Source organism: Carettochelys insculpta, chromosome 21 (genome assembly GCF_033958435.1).
Source record: "Carettochelys insculpta isolate YL-2023 chromosome 21, ASM3395843v1, whole genome shotgun sequence".
Taxonomy (NCBI): Eukaryota; Metazoa; Chordata; order Testudines; family Carettochelyidae; genus Carettochelys; species Carettochelys insculpta.
Window position 1 is genome coordinate 16,329,129 of NC_134157.1, and position 26,536 is coordinate 16,355,664.

Here is a 26,536-nt window from a genome sequence, read left to right on the forward strand (position 1 = left end):
ACAATTATGGTGGAGCCTACACGTTTGTTTTCCTCCGGTTGTTTCTGAACCATGTTCATTACTGATGGTTAAATCGTCTCTTTGCAGCCTGCGTACCAGCTGGGGATCTTTGCAGGTGGCCACCTCCCTACTTTTACGGGCTACTCAACTTCTGATGGTGCCAGTACGTTCTACAAATGATGAAATTAATGCAAGCCGCATGGCAAACAAGGCCCTCCTCGTTTTCCCAAGAATTTGAACACTGTCTGCAGGGCTTGGGAGGAAGGATTCCTTTGCCCCGGTCTGCAGAGTGGCTTCTTTGCTGCTAATGCAGACGTTTCCCCACTGTTTTCTAGCTGTGGCAAAAATGCAGCCAAGGGAGGAGACTGAACAAGGCAAGCAGGGAGAAGAGAGGCAGGTTAGAAGCAACAGGGGCCAGATTCCCCCTGTATCCGATTGGTAAGGCTGCAGAGAGCAGAGGTGCAAGCACCCTGCAACTTGCTCCTTACATTGCAGCCCTAAATGTGGGCAGAGCAGGCCCTGGAAGGGGAGAGCTCAGGACAGATGAGAGTTACATACATTAGATGACAACCTTGGGCAACCCCCTTAGGAATTTATGAAGTCTCTCATTCCCGTGAATGAATGCTCCATTCAATAAACTTATTCCACATGGGGAGAGAGGATGAATATTGCGTCTTGGGGCTGAGCATGGCTCCAAGTTGTTGGCTAATTTACTGTTTCACTTGCCTCTCAAGTTCAGAGAGGACCTGGGAGACTTCCAGAAGCAGAACTGGCTTTAAAGAATGAATGCTGGTTTATGAAATGAACTCTTTTGGCTAGGTGACAAGCCTGGGCATGGGGGTTTTGACTGTTCTACTTGGCGATAATATCTCATCAACCTAAAAGGGCAAGACAATGGGGCCATCAAACAAAAAACTGTCCAAATCTTAAACCACAGTCTTACTGCTATTATCAGTTCCACTGCAGGGAAAGGGAAGAAATTCCTCACTGTGCAGAGCCTGTACGCAGGCCTCAGATCCCTTAAACAGTGCATGGACCTCTTTGCAGGGTGAATTTCACTCTCAGAGCCAAATTCTGTCCTAGGTTCCCTATACATAGCTTGCTATGAAGATGCTGGAACCCCCTCTATGTTTCAGGGTAACGATCAGCAAATAGTGATGGGATGGCTGATGCCTGGAGTTTTCTGCAGCACAACGCTACCTGATATTTCTTGTCTTCTGTTTTTGTCCAGAAGGGATGACGATAGTAGCCATAATGGATATCAAAGCCCGTACAGCTGTTTATTCAGACGCTCAAGGTTTAAATTGTCATCTCTGGTCCTCCTTTTGACTGGGACTCCCTCCTTTTCATAAGCCTGTAAATTTGGACTCTCCTCTGGAACCCCCACAGGACTTGTTTGTTTTTCAAGGTTTAAATGGGGCTTTATATGGTGCAATGCCCTTCTGCCATCCTTCTGCATGGGGTTGAATTCCTCCTCAGTGGGCATTGCACTGATTAGAAGTGCTGAATAACTAGTTCATCTCAGATAATTCACTGGGCAAACTAAGCTTTGTTTTCTGTTGACCAGTTGTCTGTTGGCAGCTGATGGTTCTTCCAGTGTCATTGATTATTGCAAATGTCTTTCCCCACACTTTTCATGTGAAGAGCTCCAGGCACTTGAGAAAAAAAACAATTGTAAAGTTCATTACCTTCATTTGACAGCCTGGGTGAATAAGTGAGAGAAGTGACTTGTCCAAATCATAGAATCCTAGGGCTGGGTGGGATCTCAGGAGGTCATCTAGTCCAGCCCCCTGTCTAAAGCAGGATCACCCCATCTAAATCATCCCAAGTCCTTAGTGTCAGTCAGTGGCAGAGGCAGAGGTAGAATTAGCACCTAGATTTCCCAGTCTGGTGCTATATTCCCTCGGGAACACTGCCAAATAAATTGCTGCAGTGCCAATTACAATAGATATACGATATGAACTGCTGAAGTGGGTTCCAGCTGACGAAAGCTTATGCCTAATTACAATTGTTAGTCTTTAAAGTGCTGTAAGACTGCTCATTGCTTTTGCTGAAACAGACTAACATACCTCTGTCTCTGAAACTTACAACATGACTCGGTTCTCTAATGATACAGCATCAGGCCCATTAAAAATGGATAAACAGACACTAAGCAGCAGCCATTTCCAGACAGTAAGCAACAATATTGAATTCTACGCCAAATGTGCATTACATCTCAGTTAAGTCATTTCATTTGTTTCACTTAGGTATGGAACCAAAATGGCAAGAATCCATCCATAACATTTGAATACACTCTTCTGAGGATGCCACATTCAAAAATAAGTCAGCCTATCTACTACCCCTTTTCTGAATCAGAGAGTGAGGAAAGCAGAGAGTTTGCTGGAGAAGTGCCTTTGGGGTTTAGCCAGCGCAACACAAGCTATTTTGGGGACCTCTCCAGGGAAAGGATAGATTTGGAGAACCAGGTGTTTGGAAGGCAGGACACCGCGGAAGATCTGAACTTGAGCAAAGGTCAGGAAACCAATGAAGTTTATGAAAGATCAGAAGCTGTTGACTGTGAACCAAAACTGAAGGGCAAACAACCCAAAGGTGAGGTGGAGACCTGGACCTGGCCCAGCTCCATTTCAGAGTTTTTAATGAGACAAATTCTGCTGCCTGGATTAATTTTTTTGGCATCCTCAGAGAGCTTGTAGAAATGTCTCTGCTTATCCATTCGCTTTGCCTGGAGGGGCCTGATTTCTGGCTTGGCTGGGCTGGAGGGATGGCTGGCAGTTCCCTTCTCTGCCGCAGGGGGTCAGGGTGGTGTCTGCAATCTGCCTCTCTCCAGCTTCCCAGTGCTCAGAGGCAGCTGCACCAGGGTTCTCCCTCAACATGCTCCAGCACCCTTCACCTCCTGCCCAGCTCACACCTAGCACCTCCTGTACACCCTACCTCCACTCAGCAACCCCTGCACACTCTACATTCACCCAACTCAAGACCTGTGCACCCTACATCCATCCAGCTCTCCCCAACCCCTCCAACATCCTCCTACTTCCACCTAACTAGCACCTCTTGTGTCCCTCTCAGCACCTCCTACCTACCTACACCACCTACAACCACTCACATCATCTCTTGCACCCATGTAAGCTAACCTAGCAACCCCTGCATCCCCCATCTCACTCCTGCACCCTCTTCACCTACCTACATCCACACAACTCATCCCCTATTCATCACACCCCATCCAACCTGCCTCCACCCAGCACCTACTCCCACCTAGCATTCCCACCCAACCCAGCTCTGCTCAGCACCTCCTACAGCCACCCAACCTGATCCCACCCAACCCAACAACACGCCTTGGGGCACCCTAACTCCCCAGCACCCACTCCACCCCCATCAGCACCACCTCCCGGCACTCCCACTACCTCAGTCCCTCACCCAACTCAGCTCCCACCCTGGGTGTGGTCCCGCCAGGGAGCTGAGTCGAATTCTATGTTCTCCACGCTGGACGGAATGTCTGCCATGGTGGGGAGTGGAGCAAAGTTACAATTTACCTTTACGAGGAGCTTGCTCCTGTGACCCATATGACTGGAGAAGCTCCTCATGTCTGGCCACTAGAAACTCTCAGTCCTCCAGTGTGCATAAGTTGTGGGTCTCACACGTCGCCTGCGAACAATGGCCACGGATCTCACCCACCACCGCCATCATTCCTTGACCCAGCCACTCCGACCCCTCTCCTGCACTTTCTGCTTCTCCCATCACCTGTGTTAAGTTTACTTTGTGGTCACTTTCCCCTCCGTTTACTCCAATCCAGATTCAAACGGAACCAGGTCTGCTTACCTGACAGACAGGAACGACCGAGACTTTGACTCAAGATTCGCCTCCAAGGAGTTCCTGTCAGAAAACGCCATCACCGACAAGCTTCTGGACAAATCCTCGGACTCCAATGAATTGGCTGTGAACATGACCATGAACAGCATCTTCGCCCAAGGAGACCCCGTCAACTCGGTGGGGTCACACATCGACAGCCTGTACGTCGACTATGAAGACAACGAAGGGGCGGTGATGTACAGCATCAATGGGACCTACATGGCACTGAGCAACGACAAAATAATTAACGCCTCAGCAGAGACGCCGTTTCCCAACGCTACCATTACCCTGACCAGCCCCCAAGCAAACAGAACCCACAAAGCCAGGTAGGGGAGATGTTTTTAATGATCCTCGATCCCATTTGTCCCTGTGCTGTGCTCTTATTTGCATTGCGCTCAGGGCTGTCCCACTTGCATGTTTTGATCCCTGAGGTAAGTGGGGTGAAAACATCATCAGAAGTTTCTCCTAGAGGTTAATTTTGCGAGGAAAGTTGAAAAGTGCTGCGGGTAAAGGGAAAAAAATGGATTCCTTAAGAAGATGAAAGTTCACTGTCTTCATTAAAGGGCCAATGGCCGGTGCTTTTTTTATAGTTATGGTCGGGGGGCTGACAGCCACTGTTGGCCCTGCAAGGTGCATGTGGGCCCAGCACCACACCCTGGAAGAGGCGGGGCCAAGGGCAGAAAGGGTGGGGTCAAGAGCAGAAGGGGTGGGGCCTAGGCAGTTAACAGCACTGCACCTCACCACTGCATGGAGTGCTGGAGCAACGCTGCTGACGCTTGAAAGGGGCCCAGAGCGCTGGCCACCACTGCTGGCAAAGTAACAGTGGTGGCAGGCGGAGCTTCAGGACCCTTTGAAATGCCAGGCCGTGGGGCAACTTCCCCCTTCCGTCCCTGTTGCCGGGCGTGGTAATCATCATGCTTATTGCTTTCAGTCAGTTGTGACATTTCGTTAGGGGAGGGAACATCATAAAACCTCTTTTTCTACTAATTTGTTATTCTCCTATTTGACCAACCCTTAATTTTCCCCTTCTTCCCTTCCCTGACATTTCTAATGCAGCAGAAGTCGGTACCGCTCCTCTTTGCATACTTCCTTGTGCTTGATGGTCACTCAACTGGATGGTTATTGAGGTCGGAGGAATGTGGGCACAGTAGCTTCTGGGAGTAACCTGTGTTAGTTAACTGTTACTCCCTAGCCAGAGGGGGAATGAGTAGAGCTTTTGTGCAGGTCCTACAAAAATAGGCTGGTTTGTTTCTTTCATTTAATTTAATTGCTTGAAGAAGCAGTGTTGTTAACTGATGTTTATTAAGAACACAAAAAGCTCCCTACCAGCTGCTTATTGTGAGCTAGGTGAGGTAGAGGGTGTTTTCTATTGACTCTATTGTGAAATGTATATAAAGAAGGCATAGAGTGTATTTAACAATTATATGTACAGGCAGGTATGGCATGGATTAAGGGGACTTAGGGACATGTAGTTCCCCTTGTTATGTAGTTTACTAGCAAAGGAATTCCCTATAAGGAGTAAATTATGGCTCTTCTGCCATTTTATCCCCTACCAAATAATTGTCTTTGGAGCTAACAGTACAGAGGTAGAGTACAATTTACTGTAGAGCTCTCCAGAACAAAATTGGCACTGGCCTTATTTACACTTATTCTGTGTGCTGGGAGACCTGGTGGCAGGGGCCCTCCCCTGCTCTGGGGGTGCATTGGGGCTTGAGCTCTGAAGCAGGGGGTGTATTTCTGGAGCACAGGGGCACTGCAAGGCACTCCCAAGAAGTCCTGCACTTCCTCACCATCACCACTGGTGCAGTGACTGCTGGGGCAGGGTGAAGGACACAAGGGGATTCTTGGGAACGGGAGAGTGTATGTCTAACACATGCATCTAGGAGGATTCTGGACTGCCAAGCAGCTGTTAGGCAGCCTCATAAATCAGAGCACCTCTAGGAGTGTTCAGATTTATCTCAAAGGCTCTTTTGGCTGCAGGAGCAGTCCTGCATCCCAAGGGCAAGCAGTGGATTCCAGTGACCTCTGCCTGCCCTACTTCTAAATGGTACCCTTCGGAGATGCCAGGTAGAGTCAGCCTGGGCGTCTGTTCTTGTTTCGGCCATGGATTTACTGTATGACTTTGGGCAAGCTGCTTTGTCTCTCTCTGCCTCAGTGTCCCCACCTGTAAACTGGAGCTAGTGGGCCTTTTGAAGTGCCTGTAGGCCTGTGGATTCTAGGCATAAGAGTAGTGCTCTGGGTCACTGTTATTTTATTTCAGTGTATTTTGGCCCAAGACATAACCATTAAAACAAACAAACAAGCCAGCCAAGCTCCCTGATAAGAGCTTTTTTAAGAGCTGAGAGATACCAGCTGTTAAGGTTATCACTACTTGGTGTCGAAATGGCTTTGCAAGGACTTCTGCTAGTGTCACTGTAGGGTGCGAGAAGAGTTTGTAACGGTCTCATGAGAGCAGATCGACCCCTCTGTGAATCCTCAGGAGAATCTAAACAGACCAGTCTGTGCAAGGTGAAAGCTGCAAACTGCCATGGGAACAGCTGCAGAATAAGCCGCGCTTGCCAAGATTTCAAGGCTACGCTGGCAGTAGGCCACAAGAGATAGTGATAAGAAATGCATAGGCAATTTTAGGCAATCTTATGTTAATGAGCTCAGCTTTATCAGCTAGTGTTAGGAGGCCTGTTACAGAGCCTCTCCCCGAGCGAAGCTCCGGCGCGTCGGGTTTCCCCCCATGGGTGACTGCGGCGTCTCCGGGGCTCCCGTCGCGGGTGTCACGCGCTTTCAATAAACCAAATATAGCACTCTCCTTCTGGGTGCAGCCTCATCTCTGGGGAACCCGAGCCTGGTTGGCTACAGTCACTTAGAGGCAATGCCCCATAATTTAAAGCTGAAAGGTTTGGAAAGAGAGGATGGCCCAGTGATCAGGGTGCATGCTTGGAACCTGAGAGATCAGCTTCCATTCCCTCATCTATTGCCAACTGCTTGTGTGACCATGGGCCAGTTTCCCTGTGCCTCTGTTCCCCATTTGTGAAATGGGGATGAAAGCACTGCCTTGTCTCACATGCTGAATAGTAACAGAGAAGGAGCTGTGTTAGTTTGTGCCCTGACAAAACAAACCAGCAGTCATGCAGCATTTTAAAGACTAACAAAATAATTTATTAGGTGATGAACTTTCGTGGGGCAGAGATATCTCCAGATCTGAAGAAGCAGGTTTGCGCCACGAAAGCTCATCACCAAATAAATTATTTTGTTAGTCTTTAAAGTGCTGCATGACTGCTGGTTTGTTTTGTCTCACAGAGGCACTGTGAATGTTAAATGTATTAAAGAGTGCAAGACATTGGTGTCATCTAGTAATGGGGGCTAGATCAGTACCTAAAAGAGAGAATTCTGCCTACCAGCTGTGAGCGCTCCCAGTGTTACGCGGTGACGAGGAACTTCCTAGACTGCACCATCTGTTCTGCCCTCCCCCAGCCCCTGCTCAAAGACAGTGTTAGGAAGGGTTAATCCAGAGGAATCGGGTGCCCCACAGCAGTTTTCTTGGAAGCCACATTCATAAAATGTTCCCTTTCCCGCCCAACGGAAGCAAAATGCTATTTTTTTTTCAGATCAAAATAATAACATAGGGTTTAAATGAGTGATTAGTTTCTCAAAAGGAGTGATTTTTACCTGAGTCTGGAAAGGCCCCAGTTCTGCGTGGTGGCTAAGGAGGGAGTGGTGCATTCTGGGAGTTAGGGGGAGATAGAAAGATGTATTTTGCACCTGCCTCTCTAGTCATTGCCTGGCTCTGCACTGGCTCTAAACTGTGCCAGTTACCAGTGGTCTCCTATAGTCAGCTGAGAGGGAATGTTCACCACCAGCACCCTGCCTGTTGGCAGCCCGGTGTGGAGGGGTTGGATTAAGCATGCTGAAAAGGGCCAGCTAAGCCGGGGTAGGGAGCTTTACCCTGCTTTGGCAATGTGGAGCTGAATCAGCCCAGCTGAGGCTCTGGCCCGACGCAGTCTCATTAGAAAGCAGGCAGTGCAAAACTGTGTGGGTTTAATTTACATTGTTTTCTTTCCACACTTCACTGAACCATCGTTCTCCAGTGTGGTGGTTCAAAGGGTCCTTATGACGTCATTGGCAACTGATACTTCCAAATATAGCGCCTGTGTGTGTGTGTGTGGGGGGGCGTCTGTGTGAGAGTGAGCGAGTGAGCTAGCTCTGCCAGAAAAGGCCAGGCCATGCTCCAGTGCCTCTCAGCACGTCATGTACGGCATACGTCCACAGCCCGGAGGATGGTGGATTGCGAAGATAAAGAGAGTGATGGATGGGGACGGTGTCTGGAGAGGCGAGGAAAGCTGGCAGAAAGCAAATGGGAAGTGTGTGGTTGTAAAACCGCTGGAGCTTTGCATCACTTGGAACAGACTGGAGCAGAAGGATGGGCCCCAATTCTACAGCGGATGGAGAACAGCTATGCTGTGAGGTCACTGGCAGTTGGAAACCGCTCCATGGTAGAGGGCAGTGACGAGAGGAAACAGGCAGTTGTGGCTTTCTGCAGTCGGTCCGCTTCAGATCCAGGTCGGTGTCTAGTGAGTTAATCCAGTATTGACAACTCCTTAGGGGAGTTTTGTTCCCTGGATTGCATGATGCCATGGCTTGCTTAGGAACGGTGCAACTAGAACAGGGGAGTACGGAAGGGGAGGAAGAAGTAGAAGAAAAAGTGGGCAGATCTCAAGTTCCTTACAGGTCTTCTCCCACCTTCTGTGTTTGTCCTGAGATCTTGGTTCATCTGCGGGCTTAGGGCATGGAAATCTCAGCCCATTCCTTGTGGGCTGGGAACCATTCTCCCGGTAGAGTAAAGCAGAGGGGACACTATGGCCACATCTTCACTCAGAGGAAAATGTTAAGTGTATTTTTAGAACTTGAAACAGGCCACCTATAGACCAGACAACTAGTTTTATGGGTGTCAGCTAGTCCACAGAAACCCACACTCCCTCCAGTGTTGGCCTTCACCAGTTACAAATGCCTGGTCTGGTGAAGCCTGAAAGTGAAAACACAGGTTACCGGCAAACCTAACATGGATTGTCCCAGGGGCAGCTAGTGGCTCTCCGCCTTGACTTCTGCTCTCTGTGGAAGCTGAAAGGGTTACTCAGCTGGTACTGAGAGCAGAATTTCGCCCTGCTGTTCCAGTTGTCTTTTCGAGGACAAGGTAAAACAAAATATGGAACTAATCCCTATTATTTCATTTGTCCCCATAAAATACGCAGGTATCTGAGTCTCAATGGGCCTTTTTCCGCTGATTTCAATGGCAGCAGGATCAGACCCGGGCTTGCTGACAGGGTGGGCCAAGGGGGCAGTTTGCCCAGGAGTCCCGGTGATTTAACATGATTCGCCAGCCCCAGCAGCTGCTGCAGTACCTCTGCCTGCTTTGGGGAAAGTGTTTTGTGAGCCAGAGATGCGTTTGATATGTCCCAGGCAGGTTCCGGGGGAGCGGGGGGTTACTGAGTCCTGGAACCTGCATGGGGTATAACAAAAGCCTCTTTGAACAAAGAGACACTGCTGCAGTTGTATTCGCACACTTAGGTGTGGTTCACTGTCCTGTGTAGTGACACTTAGACTACTTACATAGAGAAGAGACGTGAGTCTCCTCTAGAGCCTTAACTGAGAGCCAGCTGTCTTTTAACTCCAAGTGTAGAGGCTCCTTGCACTAAGCCTGAGGGCCAAGGTTCTAGTCTGCTTGTGGGCAGTTACACAGCTTTTCTCCAGCAGTCAGGTTGGGTCTGGGGAAGGGAGGTGCGGTGTTGTATAGCTACCCTGGGGATCTTCCAAGCAGGAGGGGACAGAGCGGGGTTGGCTCAGGGCTTCTCTGGCTGGGGCGAGGGAGGGAGTTTGTGGCCCCAGCTGAGGGAGAGAGATGGGGCCCATTGATTTCTGCGCTGGGGCCCAGAATTACTGTTGTATCGTCAAGTCCACCAATACAAAATGCTGTGAAATCGTGATGGTTCTTGGGGTTAATCTACTTCACCCTCACTGCATGGGTGTAAAAATCTGAACTAGAGAGCAACAAATGTGAGTTACGTGCTTTGAATATGAAGCCTCCTTGGTTGCTTGTGCTTGTTAGGATTATTCTTCTGTTGCAAAGAACCTTGCTTGAGTCCAGCAGCTGAAACAATAGCAGATTCCAGGCTGGTAATTCCTGCCAGAAAGAGATGTTTGTTTCCATAGCCCCAGGAAAGCTGCTCTGTATAAAGCCACTACGGGTGCGCCTGGCTTATTGTAGAGATGGGGTGGTGCTAATTTTTGTTGTGCTTGCTGGCTTCAGAAACTTTGACACAAAAGCTCGGAGGGTGGGAGGAAAATGGTTGACCTTAGAGCAACCCATAAGAATCAGAATCAGAATTAAAAAGAAAAAACAAAAAACCAGCCTGGTTGTATAATAACTCACTGCTGTTTGCATTTAGAAGAAAACAAACCCATAGTTTTGTCTGTGGTCTCAATGGGAAGAGAACTAACTGTTACCATATGGCGAGATGTCTCCTTTATCTACAAATTGTTTTCGCAACATCATTACTAACCGAAGAAGCTCTTTGAATTCAGATCACATACATTAAAGGGACACTCTTGAGGGAGGCTAATCTCCAAATGTGACACAAACCTATTTGGGGCATGTGTGTGGAGGAGGATTGGAAAGAAGGGAGTAACACCTACATATTCCAACTGCCAAATGCACTCAGGTTTTCCAGTTGCAGTCTGGAGTGACCCTTTTGAAGTCAATGCATTCAGTGACACAGCTGAAAACCTGAGGGGTCCCCAGGCATTAGAGTTATTTTGGAATCACCCTGATGTGACTGAGGCTTGGTCTACACTACACCTTACAGTCAACTGCAGGTACGCAATTCTAGCTATGGCAGTTGCATAGCCAGAATCGATGTATCTGCAGTCGACTGTAAGGTCTGTCCTCACTGAGGGAGGTCAATGGAAGTGTTTCTCCCATTGACCTCCCTTACTCCTTGCTATGGGAGGAGTACAGGGGGTCAACTGCCCACCCCAGAAAGATCCATTTCACACATCTTTACCAGATGTGCAGAATTGAACTCAGGAACAGGTCGACCTCCCAGTAAGTATAGACGAGCTCTGAAAAGAGACTATAACCTGAAGTATATTGACAGTGTTATCTTTCTCCAGACACATTTTAAAAACATAAAAAGAACAAGTATCAGAGGGGGAATACTGTTAGTCTGTAGCTGCAAAATCTTTGAGATGTCCTGTGGCACCACCCTTTTTCTGCAAAACAAAACAAAAGCTTGTGTCCACACTGCAAAGCTTGTTATTCTGGAATACAGGGCATTGAACTCAAAATAATAACTCCACCAAAACAAATGACTTTTGCCAGCCCCCCCACCGTCTTTCAATTTCAAAATTGACTCAGCAGAGGTCATATACTTGATTGGCCTCCAGGGAGGCATCCTATCATTGCTCTTATGTCAAAATTGGGCTCGCTAGCCTGAACGTTCCATTTCTAAATGTTCTTGCAGCATGAACGCTCTGTTCAGAAATAGCTTATTTTGACATTAGAACATAGAAATGAGTTATTTCTGAAAAACCTTGCAGTGCAGACATAGCCATTTGGGCATAAGCTTTTGTGGGCAAAAAGCAACTTCATCAGATGCATGGAGTGGTCTCCAGTCCATGTAGCTTATGCCCAAATAAATCTGTTAGTCTTTAATGTGCCACAGGACTCCTTGTTTTTATAGAAAAAACAGAAGCTGAGCACCATTTTTATGGGGCTTATGGAAAATCATCATTTCGTGCCTGCTGGACAGCAGTAGTTAGTGGAGAAGACAATTGTTGGGACTGTTTGACATCAGTGGATGATGCTGGTCCACAATCAAAGCTGTTTTGGTGAGATAAAGCTCTATGTATAGTGAGCCAAGGTTGTGAATATTTTAAAACAAAAATAGCTACGTTAATTTCAGCTCCATTTCAAACACAGGAAGTGACCGTTTGCCAAAATGACAGAGGCAAAATCAATGGGGAAAAATTGATTGTTTTTAATTCTTCTAAGAGGCCATCACTAATGATGGAAGGAGGGTATGTCTAAAAGGGAGACCATAAAAACCCTCATCAGTGTCCTTTTAAAGCTTTTATGTGGCAGAAGGGATGTGAACTTTTCTTATGAATGCATAAATAAAGCAATTTCAGAGCTTCTGCTGCCTAGAAATCACATGAGCTGCATGTCTTGCTAGGCCCGAGACAGCTGTACATCAGGCTATAACTGTATATATAGTTTTAAAACATTATAGTAATTTCAAGGGTTTAAGCAAAGTTACAAGTGCAGTATTTAAGCCTTTCTAGTTGTAAAGGTGCAGTATCCCTGGTGCATGATCATGTTACATTATATACCTGTACAGTGAAGTTGGGATTCTTGGTTTTGTAAATGCTTGTATGTCTAGCAAGGTAAATTCATAATTCCTATGCTCTGGGCATTGAGTTTGTCAATATAGTGTCCTAAAAGATGAGTGTTACATAAATAATCTAGGAAGAGTGACACAGGGGCATACGTGAACTTGGAATGCCTGGATGTTTAAAAACCAAGATTTGTTTTCAAAAACAACCAGAGCAAAGTGTTCTTCAGCACGTAGGTTTTCAAAACCAGTAAGCTTGTGGGATTTGCAAATCTCACGTCTACATAGGGAATGTTTGTGGGGCCATATCTGAACAGCAGCAATTAGCAGGGCACATTTTTTTATTTCACACCAATATCACTAGGAAGGAGATACTGCACCTTTCATTACGGGATGTCCAGGGTCAGAGGTATTTGAGCAGAAAATGCAAACTTTGTTAAATTCTGAACTGTTTCTACTTGTGGATATTTTTATCCCATTCTCTCTATTTCTAGACAGTGGAAGCTCTGTCTCTAACCAGGCTGGGGATTCTACTTGGGGATCAGGACAGGTATGTTGTAAAAAAACAAACAAACAACCAACTAAACTGAACAAACCCCCCCAAACCAAACAAAATACCCCCCCACCCAACCAAACCACAACCAAGTCAGTCTGAGTGTTTGTTGTGACGTGTTGAGGCTCTCCTTGTAAATGCATTTTTTTTTTTTTTTGCTTATTGCTAGAAACAGATTGAAGTTGTTAAGAAAGGGCCAAGGTGTGAGTGCTGCTGACATGTACAGGTGGAAACTTTCCTCCCACGAACCCTGCAGCTCTACATGCACGACAGGTAGTTATAAGAAGCAGCCAAATTCAGCCTCTGCAGAAGTACTGAAATCACCTGCTGTGTGAGTTGCTTTTCTTGTTCCTTAGAGATGGGGAGGACCTGGCAATGTTTAGGGGCTGGATCTAAAGCCCACTGCGTGAATAGCCTTTGGATTTGATCTCATATGGAGCTGGCCTGATCCACTAGAGCCCGTATTCTGCAATCAGATCTATGCAGAGGAATCCTGTGTCCATGGGAAACCCCTTTTGGATTTGAAAGAACTTTAGTTCATTTTGCACAGGTGGAAATGCAGGGAGTGGGTAAAGCAGACCCACTTCCTCTGTCAGGAACCAGCAGACAACATTTTGAATAGTGCATCTGTGACTTAGGAGCCTAATTCCCATTGACACTTAGGGTTCTAAGTCACTTAGGAATTTTTGAAAATAGTGCCCATCTCCACTCCTTAATTTATTAGGCCTGCAGGGCTACACTGTGGGCTAGGGGACTCTGCCAGATCATAGAGTTTGAACCGAGTTTTAACAGACTGGCTGCTTGAACTTGAGTCGCCCAGCCTGTGAAGTGACTGAAATTCATGTAGCCAACGTTTTTTTTTTCAAACGTTAAGGCGTGACTGTACAGCTCTGGCAGGAATCAAAGTAGCATTTTATTGTTTGAATTTTTGTTTCTCTCTTTCCTGATTCAGAGTCTGATCTCAGTTACATGGGTGCCAATCTGGAGTCGTTCTACTGATAGCTGTGACCTCAGATTCTGTCCACCATTTCACCCCCTCATTTCCTGCTGATGGCATGGTTTCAGATTACCCACTCTCCATGTTTCACTGATTGGAGGGGAGTCATGCTGCCAAGAAATCTGGCTCAGGACGCCTTCATGACTTATCTTGAAAGATGCATATAGGTAGAATGATCATCTGATAGTGGCAAAGAGGTCCCCATGTTAGTCTGTACTCCACCGAAACAAAGCAGCAGAAACGTAACACTTTAAAGCCTAACAAAATGATTTATTCGGTGATGAGCTTTTGTGGGACAGACCCACTTCATCTGTCCCACGGAAGCTCATCACCGAATAAATCATTTTGTTAGGCTTTAAAGTGCTACATTTCTTCTGCGTTGTTTCATCTGATAGTGGGTTTACCTGTGTCATTTCACAAGTAGCACAGCAGTCAAAATAAAACAGATACTTTAGAGTGTATTAGATAAACATCTCTCAAGGATGATCTAGACTGGGGGCAGCAACCTCTGGCACGGGTGCCAAGAGTGACGCATGAGCTGATTTTCATCAGCACATGAGGGGGGAGCTCAGCCTTGCCCCTCCTCCCTCATGCAGCCGGGAACTTGCTCAAAGCCAGGCCACCTGTGGGTTAACAAAAGACCAGCTAATGCTGCCAACCACCGTCTTAACAGTAAAGCTCTGCATCTTTATTTATTTATCAGTGAAGCTGTTGTAACTAGGACTATTAGTGACTTTAAAAAGTATCACCTGAGCTTAGACCGTATACAGATGTCACAAGGTCAAATTTCAGCACTCCACCTCAGAAAGGTTGTTGACCCCGATCTAGATCTTGGTGTCCAACACTTTAGCCACTAGCCACACGTGGATATTTGGCCCTTTGAGTGTGACTAGTTGGCTTGAACAATAAATATATTTTCAGAATAACGTGGCTTGTTTGCTGTAGTGGCTAGTGCTTCAGTACTTGTAGCACACCATGGATCTAGATGGTGCTTGGTCCTTCCATGAGAGCAGGGGACAGGACTTGATGACCTCTCGAGTTCCCTTCCAGTTCTAGTATTCTATGATTCATGGCTTCTGGAATGACAGGAAATGAAAGAGGGGAATAAAAATCATAGGAGGGAGACTTTTTAAGGGAATGAATGCACCAATCTTTTTGTAAGCATGCCAGAGCCATTGGCTTGTCCTGCTGGTGTTGCTACGAAATAAGGACCAGGAACGCTGACAGCTTGTCCTCATTTCAAAATCCCAGAACTCACAAAGTTCTGTCCTAGAGCTCTGTGATCACGAGTGAACAGCTGTTTCCTATCTGATAGAGGCTTTTGACTAGACTCAAACTGTAGCCAGTGGAAAATGGCCTCTCCAAGCCACTCCTCATCTTCTCTTGTTGGCTTGTTGCAGAGGAGTTCGGCAGTGTTAGGAGTCGGTAGGTGTTTCTTAGTTTCATACAACGTTGTGTTTTAGAAACCTGGCTGTGCGAGCTGGAATTCTTGCCACCTGTAGTCAGACTGGTCTCTGGGTCCCAAGCAACATCCCAGAAGGACTGAACAATATATATTCTGGCAAACAAGGCTGCAGGGGACACAGTCCCAGCATAATGGCATTCTGCTTTCTGTGCCTTAAGCACAGAACAGATTCCTCTTTTTAGTAATCATGTAAGAATCAATATGAGACCAAGTGCACTGGGTACAGCCTGCAGGCAGTAAGGCCCAATAGCGGCATGAATTGTGGGTGGGGAGAGGGAGATGAGAACCTACTCCCCAGCTTCTCTGAGCACCAACAGGAGAGCAGGGCAAAATCAGACTCTAAAACTCCTTTGAGAGCCGGGGTGAGGGACCCTGCTAACAAGCTTGCTGGCCCATGGCAGGATGACGAGAACCCCTGAACATTTTTCACCTATGCTAGTTTTGATAGTAAGTGCTGGTTGGGATGTCATGTTGTTCCACCTTGGAACAACACGAAGGAGAACTTCAAAGTGTGCATTAACCAGGTATCCCAAGGGCCACTCTCCAGGCTGCTGGGGAGGAGCCAGGAGGCCTAGGACCGAGCAATTTGAAAGCACTGGCTCAGGGAGGCACAGCATGGTCTGGGCACTGCTGAGGGCTGGATACCCCTAGCTCACCCCTTCTATCCAAGGGCTCACCCCTTCCAGGGGACCTCAGAATCTACACCTGCCACCCAATTGCCTAGAGCTAGGCAAAGTCTGTTACCAGCCCTGGCCATCTTGCTCCTTACAGGCAAAAAGGGCTCTCCATTATTCCTCTCCCCCAGCCACATCCTCGTCTGTCACCAGCTTCCCTGCTGACTTGTCAGGTCCAGTCATGGCCCTTCAGTTTTAATTTGGAACGGAATTTGGGAATGTGCAGCTCAGAAGCCGTCTGGATGCAAGAATCACCAAGCATGCGTTTTGTGTGTGTGTATTTCTTTTAAAAATAGGAGTGATGTCTACATATGCAATGTGTGTTCGTTATGATGGGATCGAAGTGGATGATTCACACTGTGATGCCATGACCCGCCCTGAACCTGTCCATGAGTTCTGTGCTGGAAGAGAATGCCAGCCAAGGTACTAACTCACAAAGGCGTTCTTCACGCGGTCATACGCGTTGTGTTCTTTAGAGTTATTTGGAGCTGGTGGGGGTTTCCTACTCGGCACTAAGGTGACCTATCTCCACTCAGAGGACAAGGGTTTAAAAAAACAACCAAACAAATGAAATCTAAACGCGGATGGGCCAAGCCACCCGGCTGAGAACCCTTCCAAAGGCCTTGAGATGGCTGATTCTGGGATTTGGTGTAACCCATCTCTATTTACAACGGCTATCTCCTCACCAGGCCAGCAGAAGGGGGAGAGGGAGAACTCACTGGCCAGCAGTTTTCCCTCTAATTTTTTTCCATCCTTGGGCAGAATAAATTTTGTTATGTGCACCAAGGTATGTGTGGATGTGCACCAACAATAGAAACCAATGCTGGTGTCTGTTGGTGCTCTGATAAGCAGCAGGATGGCACCTTAATCTCTCCTGGGTGGCTGCCCAAGTGCTCAGCTTACAGGGAAACCTGGCCAGAGTGGATTAATCACAGGTTGAAGTGTGCTTTGTTGATCCTTGGCATGTTTGCATTTGTGAGGGGTGGGACAGCCCTCCTGGGCCTGAGTTCTTGCCTCTGTGGAGAGATGGTGGAAAGTCTGGGACGTCAGAGCTCTTGGGAACACTCTAAGGGCCTTGCCTGTGAGGCTTTGTCTACAGCAGAGAGTTTAAAGTGAAGCCACAGCAGCAGTTTGGCCATGGCAGGAGGACTAGGAGAGGGCTCTCCCAGCCCTCTAGGTAACCCACCTCCACGAGAGATTTAGTTAATTGCTCACGGCTCCCAGCACTGTTTACACTGGCACCAGCCCAACTCTGTGCTCCTGGAAGGGTGGAGCTAAGGGTGGCAGGGGCAGGGCCTAGGGCCATCAGCCCTTAGTGTTCTCCAGACTGTGGCGCTTCCTTACGCTCAGAGCTGCGCGGAGTGGTGTAGCAGTGCTGCCACGGCACTTCAGAGGGGCCTGGTACCCTATGCCACTTTAAAATGCCAGGACCTGGGGATACAGCCCCCTTTGCTTCAGCCTGTCAGTGGGCCTGACTGGAACCTTACAGTGCTGTGCTTGCTGCAGTCACGGAAGGGGTTTTTTTTTAAACCCACCTTGAGCCAGAAAGTAAAGTGCCAGTGTAGACTTAGCCTAAGAGGAGGAGGCTTCCCACTCCCTTTCACCCTGCTATATTTTGTCCAGCCATGACTCCTGTGGCAGGAACTGGTCTTGCTCCCAAGCCATAGCTGCTGTTAATGTACACATTAAACATCCATAATCCAGCATGATTTTAGGTAGCCAGAAGACCACTTACGGGTGTGGCCAAGTTTCCTGTGGCTCCATAAAGTTTTTTTCCAGCCACCAGTCCTGCTCTCAGTGTCCTGTGCTGTTGTTTAGCTGTAATTTACCCCTAAATGTCATCTAAGAGCCCAGTAGGCAGTGGGAGTGTTGGTCATGTGCTAGGCAATAAAGACCTCCTGTGGTCCAGCAAATTCTCTCATCTGGCACCGGTCAGGTCCTGAGGATGCGGGACAACAGAGGTTCAGCCTGTAGAACCTAGACTCTCCATTCTTGTCAGGGGAAGATGAACTGGCCAGTAAGTGTTACTCTCCCAAGCTTTGCTAACATCCGCAATCATGTAAATGCACAATGAGAGACAGCAGCATTCCATTCAAATGAGAGCCTGGGGTTTGAGTCTTCAAACTCCAGGAAAGGTCAGACTCTCACTCCGTTTTGGATTGAACTACATGGTTTGGATCAGCCTCTGCAAAGGAACCCCAAATCCAAAGATTTTTCCATTTGGGGGACACTAAGAGTCCGATGCAGGTTCAAATTTCATGGCTTAGGCCCACCTCCGATTAATTTTTGAAGGTTTTTTTTCTTGTCTGGTTTCTCTAGAAATGTAAGTGATGGGTGGGATAGGAACAGTGCCTGCCAAAGGGGAAAAGGATGAAAAGAGGCAGGGTAAGGAGTGTTATTCATTCTAATGTAGGTGGCAAGTAGTGAAAAGAAGCCAAATTGTATGATGCGTGTTCTGTAATAGCTCCCTGTTAATGAAATATCATAAAAGTGGGTTAGAGCAGTGGTCTGCATAAAACACGCAAACACATGAAATGTGGAAGTGGAGCAATTTGGCAACTGCTGCTGGGTGTTTGTATTGGGTTGGGCAGGTGAGTGTTTGAACGCGTGGTCATACATTGCCCAGTTACATTCACCCACCACACTGGGCCCAAGTCTGGCTAAACTGTTGAGCGTCTCTGAGTGCGAGTGGTACTGCTAAGTGTGCAGAGTCTTTCCAAAGGTGTCCTGCTTAAGGCGCCCAAATCCTTATTTGCATCCTGACCCCTGGAGTGTGTACCAAGCATGGTGACCTTTTTGCTGGGAGACATCACTGCACTAGATCCATTTTGCTTGAGATTTTCAGATGTGCCACCCCTATTGGAAGTCAAAACTTTTGGCCACCCTATCTATAGTTATATAAAAGCAGGAGTAAAAACACCTCTGGGCTCAGCCTAGGTAATTGCTTATGTGATGAAAGAGGTTGAGGGAGCAGATGGAGAATTCTTGACCTTGAGGGATAATGGTGTGTGTGTTTCACAACAGCATGCGACTTCCTGATTGCCTTCCTGACCCCCCACCCCTGGCCCTGGGGATCATGAACCATCCTTTGAAAACTGCTGCTCAAGAGCCACTTATGTTCCCCTCATTTTCCTAGTGGGTAGATCTTTACGTTCAAAGCATGTTTCATCCAAATATCTGCAGCATCATAGCTGCACGATACTCATTGCTTGATTTGGCCCTGTTTTACGAATGTGTTTCTATAACCAGGCTACCTAGGCACTGGTTTCTGAAGTCAGTGGAGTTAAAATGGGGGTAAATGTGGTGCATCGGGCCTCCTGTTCTAAAAACCCTAAATGTACTCTCTAGTATTGGATAAGGGAGCACTTAACTTGGCAGCTCTTCTAACTGTACCCCAGGGGAAAATAAAAGGGTTCACTCTTTGGCCATTCTGTGACATCCCTACCTCCTGTTGAGTTTAATGGTGAGCTGTGTGATTGGTTTATTTCTCCTGCTTCAGACAATTCTAAAGGTATGTTTTTGCAATGTGGGGTGATGATTTGTGCTTTCAAAGGCAGGGGGTGTGACATCAGTACCCAGCCTAGGAGGACAATGCCCATGCCTGCACCGGTCAACAACAGTAATGCATTTGTCTTCAAACTGCTGAGCCTGCCACGGGTGTGGAAAGTTGTTGTGGACGTATATCTTTTTAGGCTAGGCTCAGACCACGGCAGTTATCTTCTCATGGGTCTACCTGGCTCTCTGAAGGTTTTGTTCTAGTGTTTGTTGTGGTGGTGTCCATGCGTCTTACAGTCCCTGCGAACTCAGGTCTCCAGGGTGAAATGTCAAGCAGTCCTGCGGTCCCTAGGGACTAACAAATTTATAAGGTGGGTAAAACCCATGACAGAAAAAGAAAGAGAAAGAAAAAAAGATTAAATATTAGTAGACTGATGCACAACACCACCTAATCTTACCTTGTATGGCTGTAGCTGAAACATTTACAGCCCTGTTCAGGCCCACTGAAGGGGGATGAGAAATGGGGCAGTTGCCCCAGGGCCTGGCATTTCAAAAGGGCCTGGACCGCTGGCTGACCCTTTGAAGTGCTGCGGCAGCGCTGCATGGCTGCAGGGGAGCTCAGTGCTGCAATCTGAGTGGAGCTAAGGGCTAACTGCACTAGGCCCCGCCCCTTCCACCCTTGGCCCCACCCCTTCTGAGAGCGTGGAACTAGTCCCCCCCCCCCACACCTTGCCCTAGGGCCTGTGGTGGCTGTTGGACTCACAGGCCTTGTTACAGAATGTGCCCATGACAACAATTTCCATATGAAAATGATCATTTACAGGGTCACTGGCAGCCTTGAAGAACCATGCCTGAGCTGCAATGACCTCCACCGAACACCGTTTTCCTAATCCGCTGTTCAGCTCAGACCTGCTGCAGCTCTCCCATTCTGAATGCACACACTCCCGTCAGAATCTCCCTCGCTTCCTTGCAGGTGGGAGACGAGCAGCTGGAGCGAGTGTTCCCGCACCTGCGGAGAAGGGTACCAGTTTCGCATCGTCCGATGCTGGAAGATGATATCTCCGGGTTTCGACAGCTCTGTCTACAGTGACCTGTGCGAATCTGCTGATATCACCCGGCCAGATGAACGCAAAATCTGCAAGAACCCAGCGTGTGGGCCTCAGTGGGAGATGTCCGAGTGGTCTGAGGTAAACCCCCAGAAAAGAGTCGGCCGCTTGTGCAGAGAAAGCAGGCAACGGTGATTGGGATCAACCCCCACGTGCCAGGTGCCTCCTTACGAAGTTCTCTTGGCTGTGATTCCAGATCCCAGACATCAGGGGATGCAGGTTTTAAAATTATGCAAATCCAGAAGATGTGAATCCAATGATTTCTACGCAGGCCACGACTATTTTTGCATTGTTCTTCAGACCCATCCCTGGTGTGGCCTGGCTGATGCTAGCAAGGGCATTACTGTAGACAGGCCTGCTGACGGGAGAGAGTTGGGACACAAAGGGCACAGTTGCAATGGGGACCAGCCTTTGAAAGGGACCCAGTGTTCCGGCTGCTGTTGCTGCTACTTTGGGGCAGCTCCGAGCCCCTTTGAAGTGTCACAGCAGCACCTCTCTACATGGCTATGAGAAGCAGAGAAAGCCCTGTGTCTCTGACTGCCTTATGCCACACCCCTTCTGCCCTTGGTCCCGCCCCTTTCAACATTTTGGAACCAGGCCCCCCACCCACCTTGCCCCAGGCCTGTGGTGGTTGACAGCCCACTGGCTGTAGACCAGCTGTGGGTGTTTTAACTACTGGGTCATTTAGACCTGTCCACCATGCCTTGGAATGAGGCCAGGATGCAGGTGGGACCATGGGGTTAAGGTGTTTTCGTGGTGCTTCTCTGCACCTTGCCGGACATGGCTTATGTTTGTAGTACCCAGAGACACTGAGAACTCATGCTAGGGTGAGTGAAGTCTCTGCTCTACAGCCTTGGCTGAGGGCCTGCAGGCCTTTAGCTCAGGCAGTAGAGCACAGGGCTTTAGTCCCTATAATTGCAGGGTCAATCCCTGGTGCTGGCAACCTGTGTCTGTCAGTGTTATGTGTTAATCCCCACCAGACCTCCTCTAGGTCCCCAGTAGAGATGATTTTGCCCCTCCTTTACAAACGTCTAACTGGAGAGGGCCTGAGATCAGATCTCCTGTCTTGGGAACCTTCTGAACTCTGGAGAAGTTTGGATCAAGCCTGAGCTCATCTCTGGTCCTAGCGAGGTTTTGGGATTTTGAGTCTGGTTCCTAGACAAGAAGACTTTTCTCCCAAAGGAATCTTGTTCAGCTGTACAGCAGCTGGGGGATCTAGACCCTTTCTTTGTCACTTCTATGTAAAAGCCTTTGCAACAATTCAGAGCTGTTCTGGAATGTTTTTAGCCATGAAGTCATTCTCAAGATAGGTCAGTCACTTGGGCTTCAAAGCTTCTTTTCTCTCCTCCAATAAGGATCTTCTGAATTCATTTACAACCACTCCATCCTGGTGTGTGCCAGAGTGTATCTGCCAGCATTCGAGGATTTAGCTTTCTAACATAAAACCCTTTAAATGATAAAACCAGTGCTCTTTCTTTGGCTGTCCAGGGCCAGATTTTGATCTTCATTCACTTCAGTGAAGTTGTTATGGATTTACACCTGAGTAATAGAGACAAGCTTTAGTATGGCTTTTCAATAAAAGTGTAAAACTCGCATGTAGGAGTGCAGTCCTGCTCACACACATTGATGGAAAATTATCTTTTTTTTGGGGGGAAAAAAAATCTTGAAGTTCAGTCCTTGTCCATCTGCACAGGAGGGAAAAACACCAAAGCCAAATTGCTCAAGGATCTTAAGGAAACAGAGTTTTGCCTTCCAGTTCAGACAGCTGATCAGTTAGTCAAACATCCTGCTTTGCTTGGGGGCTGGTAACTCCTGTGCCAGAAAATGTCAAAACAAACCCATAACACAACTGGTCCGTGTTGCTGCACGTGGGGAGGTGAATAATTTCCTTCCTGACCACGGGCTGATTAGTTTTTTCTTTGAAGTGCAAGTTTTGGCTTTTCATATATATGTATTATTGCTCACAAGTGAATCCAACTCCCTTTCTTAGCAAGAGCAAGTATAAATTGAAGTAAAGTCTCCACTGGTGCAAACGGTCCCAGATCCACTGACTTCAATGATGCTGCATCAGTTTTCACCAGCAGATATGACATGACCCCTTTTCTTCCAGGAGACACGTGCAATGCCTGTTGCTGGTATTTTAAAGGCATTCTTTACGCTGAGTGCCAGTGTGAAGTAGCCTTTTCTCTGTAGTGCTCCATATTGGAAAAATGTGGTGGTCTCTTTTATTTTGTTTTGACTTTTCAGGAGAGAGAAGCTCACTGGGCATGTGCTAACGCTGGAGTTTGACCAGCTTAGCAAATTGAAGTGGCATGTGGCTCAGAATTCCAGCTACTCCTCTGGCATGTCTTGGGGACAGATTGCTGAGCCGTCTCCCAGAGCAGTTCTGCAGCCAGCAGCAAGGCTAAACTAATTTGGATCTGAATCTGAAGCAGGGTGCCAAATTGGCTTGAAATAGATGGATAGAGTGTATGGGGATGGATAGATAGATACATAAGTATGCTTCAGAACTGTCTGGCCACCATGGCAGTAGAGCAAGAGGAGAGGGCAGACCTGCACTTCTCGGGTGAGTGTCTTGCACAGGGCTGCCTTAGGGAAAATGATACCCTGGGCAAATTTGCATTCTGGTGCCCCTGGCCCCCGTGGTTGTGGTGCCCCCTATTACCCAGGTCCCCTGTGAGCTCCCTAGGCTCCCCACAGTCCCCTGCCCTGAAATTCCTGCATTTTCTTCCCTGCACTATGCTCCCTTGGTCCCTAATATCTGCACCTCCCTCCCTCCTGTGCCGTAACCCCTGCACTGTGCCCCTTCACTCCGACCCCTTGCTTCTCCTGCATCTCCTTCCTGCAGCCTTGTGGGGAAACTGTCCCACCTGGTTGCACAAAGCAGTTGGCATTGCTGCTCACCCCTACAGCGGACGACTGCTCCTTCACCTCAGGCAGCCCAGGGGTGCACAGGGAAAGGGAGGAGAACACAGCTGTTGCTGCCTCAGCAGAGCCAGGTGGGGAAGCGACCTGAGTGTAGGGCTGTATACTGGGGGGACAATAACCCAGCCACTTCGCTCCCTTGGTGATGTTTAGCATGGGGCCAGGATTAGGTGACCAGCTGTCGGAGCACTCTGTGTCCCAGGGGCAGGGGACATGCCGCACCCCACCCTGCCTGTGCTTAGTGAGAAACAGTATGATGGACACCCACCATGGGCCCAAGGGCAAAGCTGGACAGGAACCTGGCTCTGGCCCCTGGGAGGGGCGGGGCCAATGGTAGAAGGGGTGTGGTCAAGAGTGGTAGGGGCGGGGCAGAGGCAGTCAGTCCTTAGTGCTGCTCAGTTCCTAGTGATGGCCCCTTCACCAGCTGTAGCGCCACTGCAGCCGTTCAACAGGGCCCAGAGCTCTGGCCACTGCCACGGTAGCAGCGGCATCCCACCAGAGGTCTGGGACCCTTTGAAAGGCCAGGTCCATGTGCAACTGTCCCCCTGCCGTCCCCAGTGGGTGGGCTGGCAAGAAGGCAGGATGTAACCCACACTGTACGTCAGACTCGTCCGTGGATGCAGCGTGGGCTTGTTTTTGCTCTGTGATATTTTACAAGCCAGATAATACAAGAGGCCAACATGGATCACACCTTAAACCAGATGCCTTGGCTGCTGCTGGGGCGACATGTACCTTCCCCTCGTCAGGAGGGTGAGAGCACAAAACAGCTGCGTTGCATGGCAGGGGCTGTGCCCGGGTTGCGCTGACTCTGTCCCGTTTCACTCTGTGCCCCTCTAGTGCACAGCCAGGTGCGGCGAGAGGAGCGTGGTGACCAGGGACATCCGGTGCTCAGAAGACGAGAAACTGTGCGATGTGAACACCAAGCCACTGGCCGAGAAGAACTGCACCGGGCCCCCCTGCGACCGGCAGTGGACCGTGTCTGACTGGGGACCGGTGAGTGCCCTCGGGGGCAGGGGAGGAGAGGGATCGTAGTCCAACGATTGTATCAGCTGTTTGAGGGGGAGAAGGAAGCTATTATCAGCCGTGCTCCATTACGTCGTTTACCGTCTGCAGGCAAATTCTGCTTTCAGCTGTGCAGCCAGGCCTGGGGAGTTCAGAGAGGCTGCAAGGGGACAGCCTTTGGCTCAGACAGGCAGAAGGGAGGAGTTCCCCCTTTCTTCCCCTGGGTTCTCTTACCAGTGCAGCCAGAGACCTCCTGGCAGACCCTGGGCTAGTCATCAGCAGTGACCGCAGGGCGTGAACTTGCCTTCTGGGCCTCTTTCCCTGGCTGCTCGTGCCGTCTGGGCTCCCAAGCACTTTACAAGGCCTCGGGCATCAGTAGCTGCATTTTACAGCCGAGGAACCAAAGGTGGCAAAACTGAACATAGACTCCGGTCTCCTGAGCCCTACTCCTCTCATGTACCCACTAGCTGTGCTGCCTCACACCAGTAATATGCCGCCTGTGTAACCTTTCCTGACCAGAGTGCTGGGAGAATTAACCTGTGGTGATTACTTAAGGCCAATGCACCTGGGTCGTCGGCAGGAGGGACTGAACCTTTAACTCACTTAGGGGCTAAAGCCCTGTGCTCTGCCACGTGAGCTAAAGGCCAGCTGGGTCTCCACCAAGGCCGCAGAGCAGGGACTTCACTCTCCCTAGCACATGGGCTCAGTACCTCTGGGGTTACAATTATAAGGCACTTTCCACTGAAATACTGCTTGCGCTGCTGCCCTCTGGCTGGAGAGGAAAAACCTCCCTACTCGGGGGACAGCTACGCTTACCAGAAGAGACACAGGGCTGAGGCTGCACAGGTGCCATCCTCTTCGTGGGGCAGGGGATGGAGCCCTGAGTGTGGGGACACCCCCCCCCCCAAACATAGGGCACCAACTGGGCAGCAAGCCCCATCGCTGTTGGGGGGCTTCCCTCACTCTCCTCCACCTGAGTAGCAAGGGCCTGGGGCTGTCCCCTGTGACTGGCAATACCCCCGCACAAGCCAGGGACTATCTGGATTGGACTGTGTTTACACTGGAGCTGCTACCTCACCTCTGCTTCTGGGGGGAGCATCAGGAACCCTGTTCCCAGGCGGGGGTGCTGGGGGTCACTGGGGCGGGTATGAACATACACGAGAGTAATATAGAGGAGCTAATGTATTTCTAGGTTTGCTTGCATTTGAGTTGCACTGGGAGAGGGGGTGGGAGGTCAGGCAAGGGGACCTGCAGGGGGTAAGTGGAGGGGGGCACACAAAAGGGGGGGGGCAGAAAGATGCAGCAATCATCCACCTCCCCCCAAGACTTACGCGAGCAAACGGCTGAACTTTCTGTCACTTTTTTCCCCTCCTTCCATGGCTGGAAATACCCCACTAAATGAAGTCACCAGGGCTCCACTGTTGCCTGTGGTCCTAGGGAAGTTAACGGGGGACTTTCTCCTGTCAACCTTCCGCTGTGGGGGTGAGTCAATCAATTGATTTCCGATCCGTCGACTCCAGCTACGCAATTCATGTAGCTGGAGGTGCGTATCTTAAATGGGTTTTTCTTCGTGGTATAAACCTGGCCTCAGTGACTGAGCAGCCTGTCCCTGGAAGTGCTTCCCCTGGGCCCAGCAGGCCCCCCCAGAGCAGGAAGGGGTGAGAGGAGGACACATGCAGTGTTTTAACAGCACAGACACCAGCAGTGAGCCCGAGAGCTGTATCTCCCTGCTGTGCAGCACACGGTGGAATCTTAGCGGTGCAACTCCAAATGTAGTCGTGGCCCGTGCAGTGAGATACTAGTGCAGGGGTGGCCAACCCCTGGCTCTTGAGCTGCATGTGGCTCTTTGAGGAATTAAATGTGGCTCCTTCTTGGAGCCACATGCTGGGAGTGCTGTATACCACTCTGCGCGTGCTCCCCAGTGCTAGGTGGGAGAAGCACATGGCGGTAGTGGCAGTGGCAGTGGCAGTGACAGCTCTGGTGAGTTGCTGGCATCAAGTTTGAGGATGGGGAGAGCATTGGGTTAGGGCAGGGAGGCTGGGGGTGCCTGGCTGTGGGGGAGGGATGGGGGATTGGGTTATAGTGGGGAGCT

The 26,536-nt window shown here is 49.1% G+C and overlaps 1 protein-coding gene across 3 annotated transcripts in view; it reads left to right on the forward strand.

Annotated features, from left to right (window-relative positions):
* Nucleotides 1-26,536, forward strand: part of ADAMTSL2 (ADAMTS like 2) — a 65,489-nt gene that overhangs the window by 26,095 nt on the left and 12,858 nt on the right. For all 3 annotated transcript variants that reach the window (XM_075015425.1, XM_075015426.1, XM_075015427.1), the window contains 6 exons: nucleotides 2,247-2,589; nucleotides 3,791-4,172; nucleotides 12,950-13,053; nucleotides 16,213-16,339; nucleotides 20,385-20,598; nucleotides 24,280-24,435. In XM_075015425.1, the coding sequence (XP_074871526.1) occupies nucleotides 2,247-2,589; nucleotides 3,791-4,172; nucleotides 12,950-13,053; nucleotides 16,213-16,339; nucleotides 20,385-20,598; nucleotides 24,280-24,435 (1,326 nt within the window). The remainder of the gene's footprint in view (nucleotides 1-2,246; nucleotides 2,590-3,790; nucleotides 4,173-12,949; nucleotides 13,054-16,212; nucleotides 16,340-20,384; nucleotides 20,599-24,279; nucleotides 24,436-26,536) is intronic.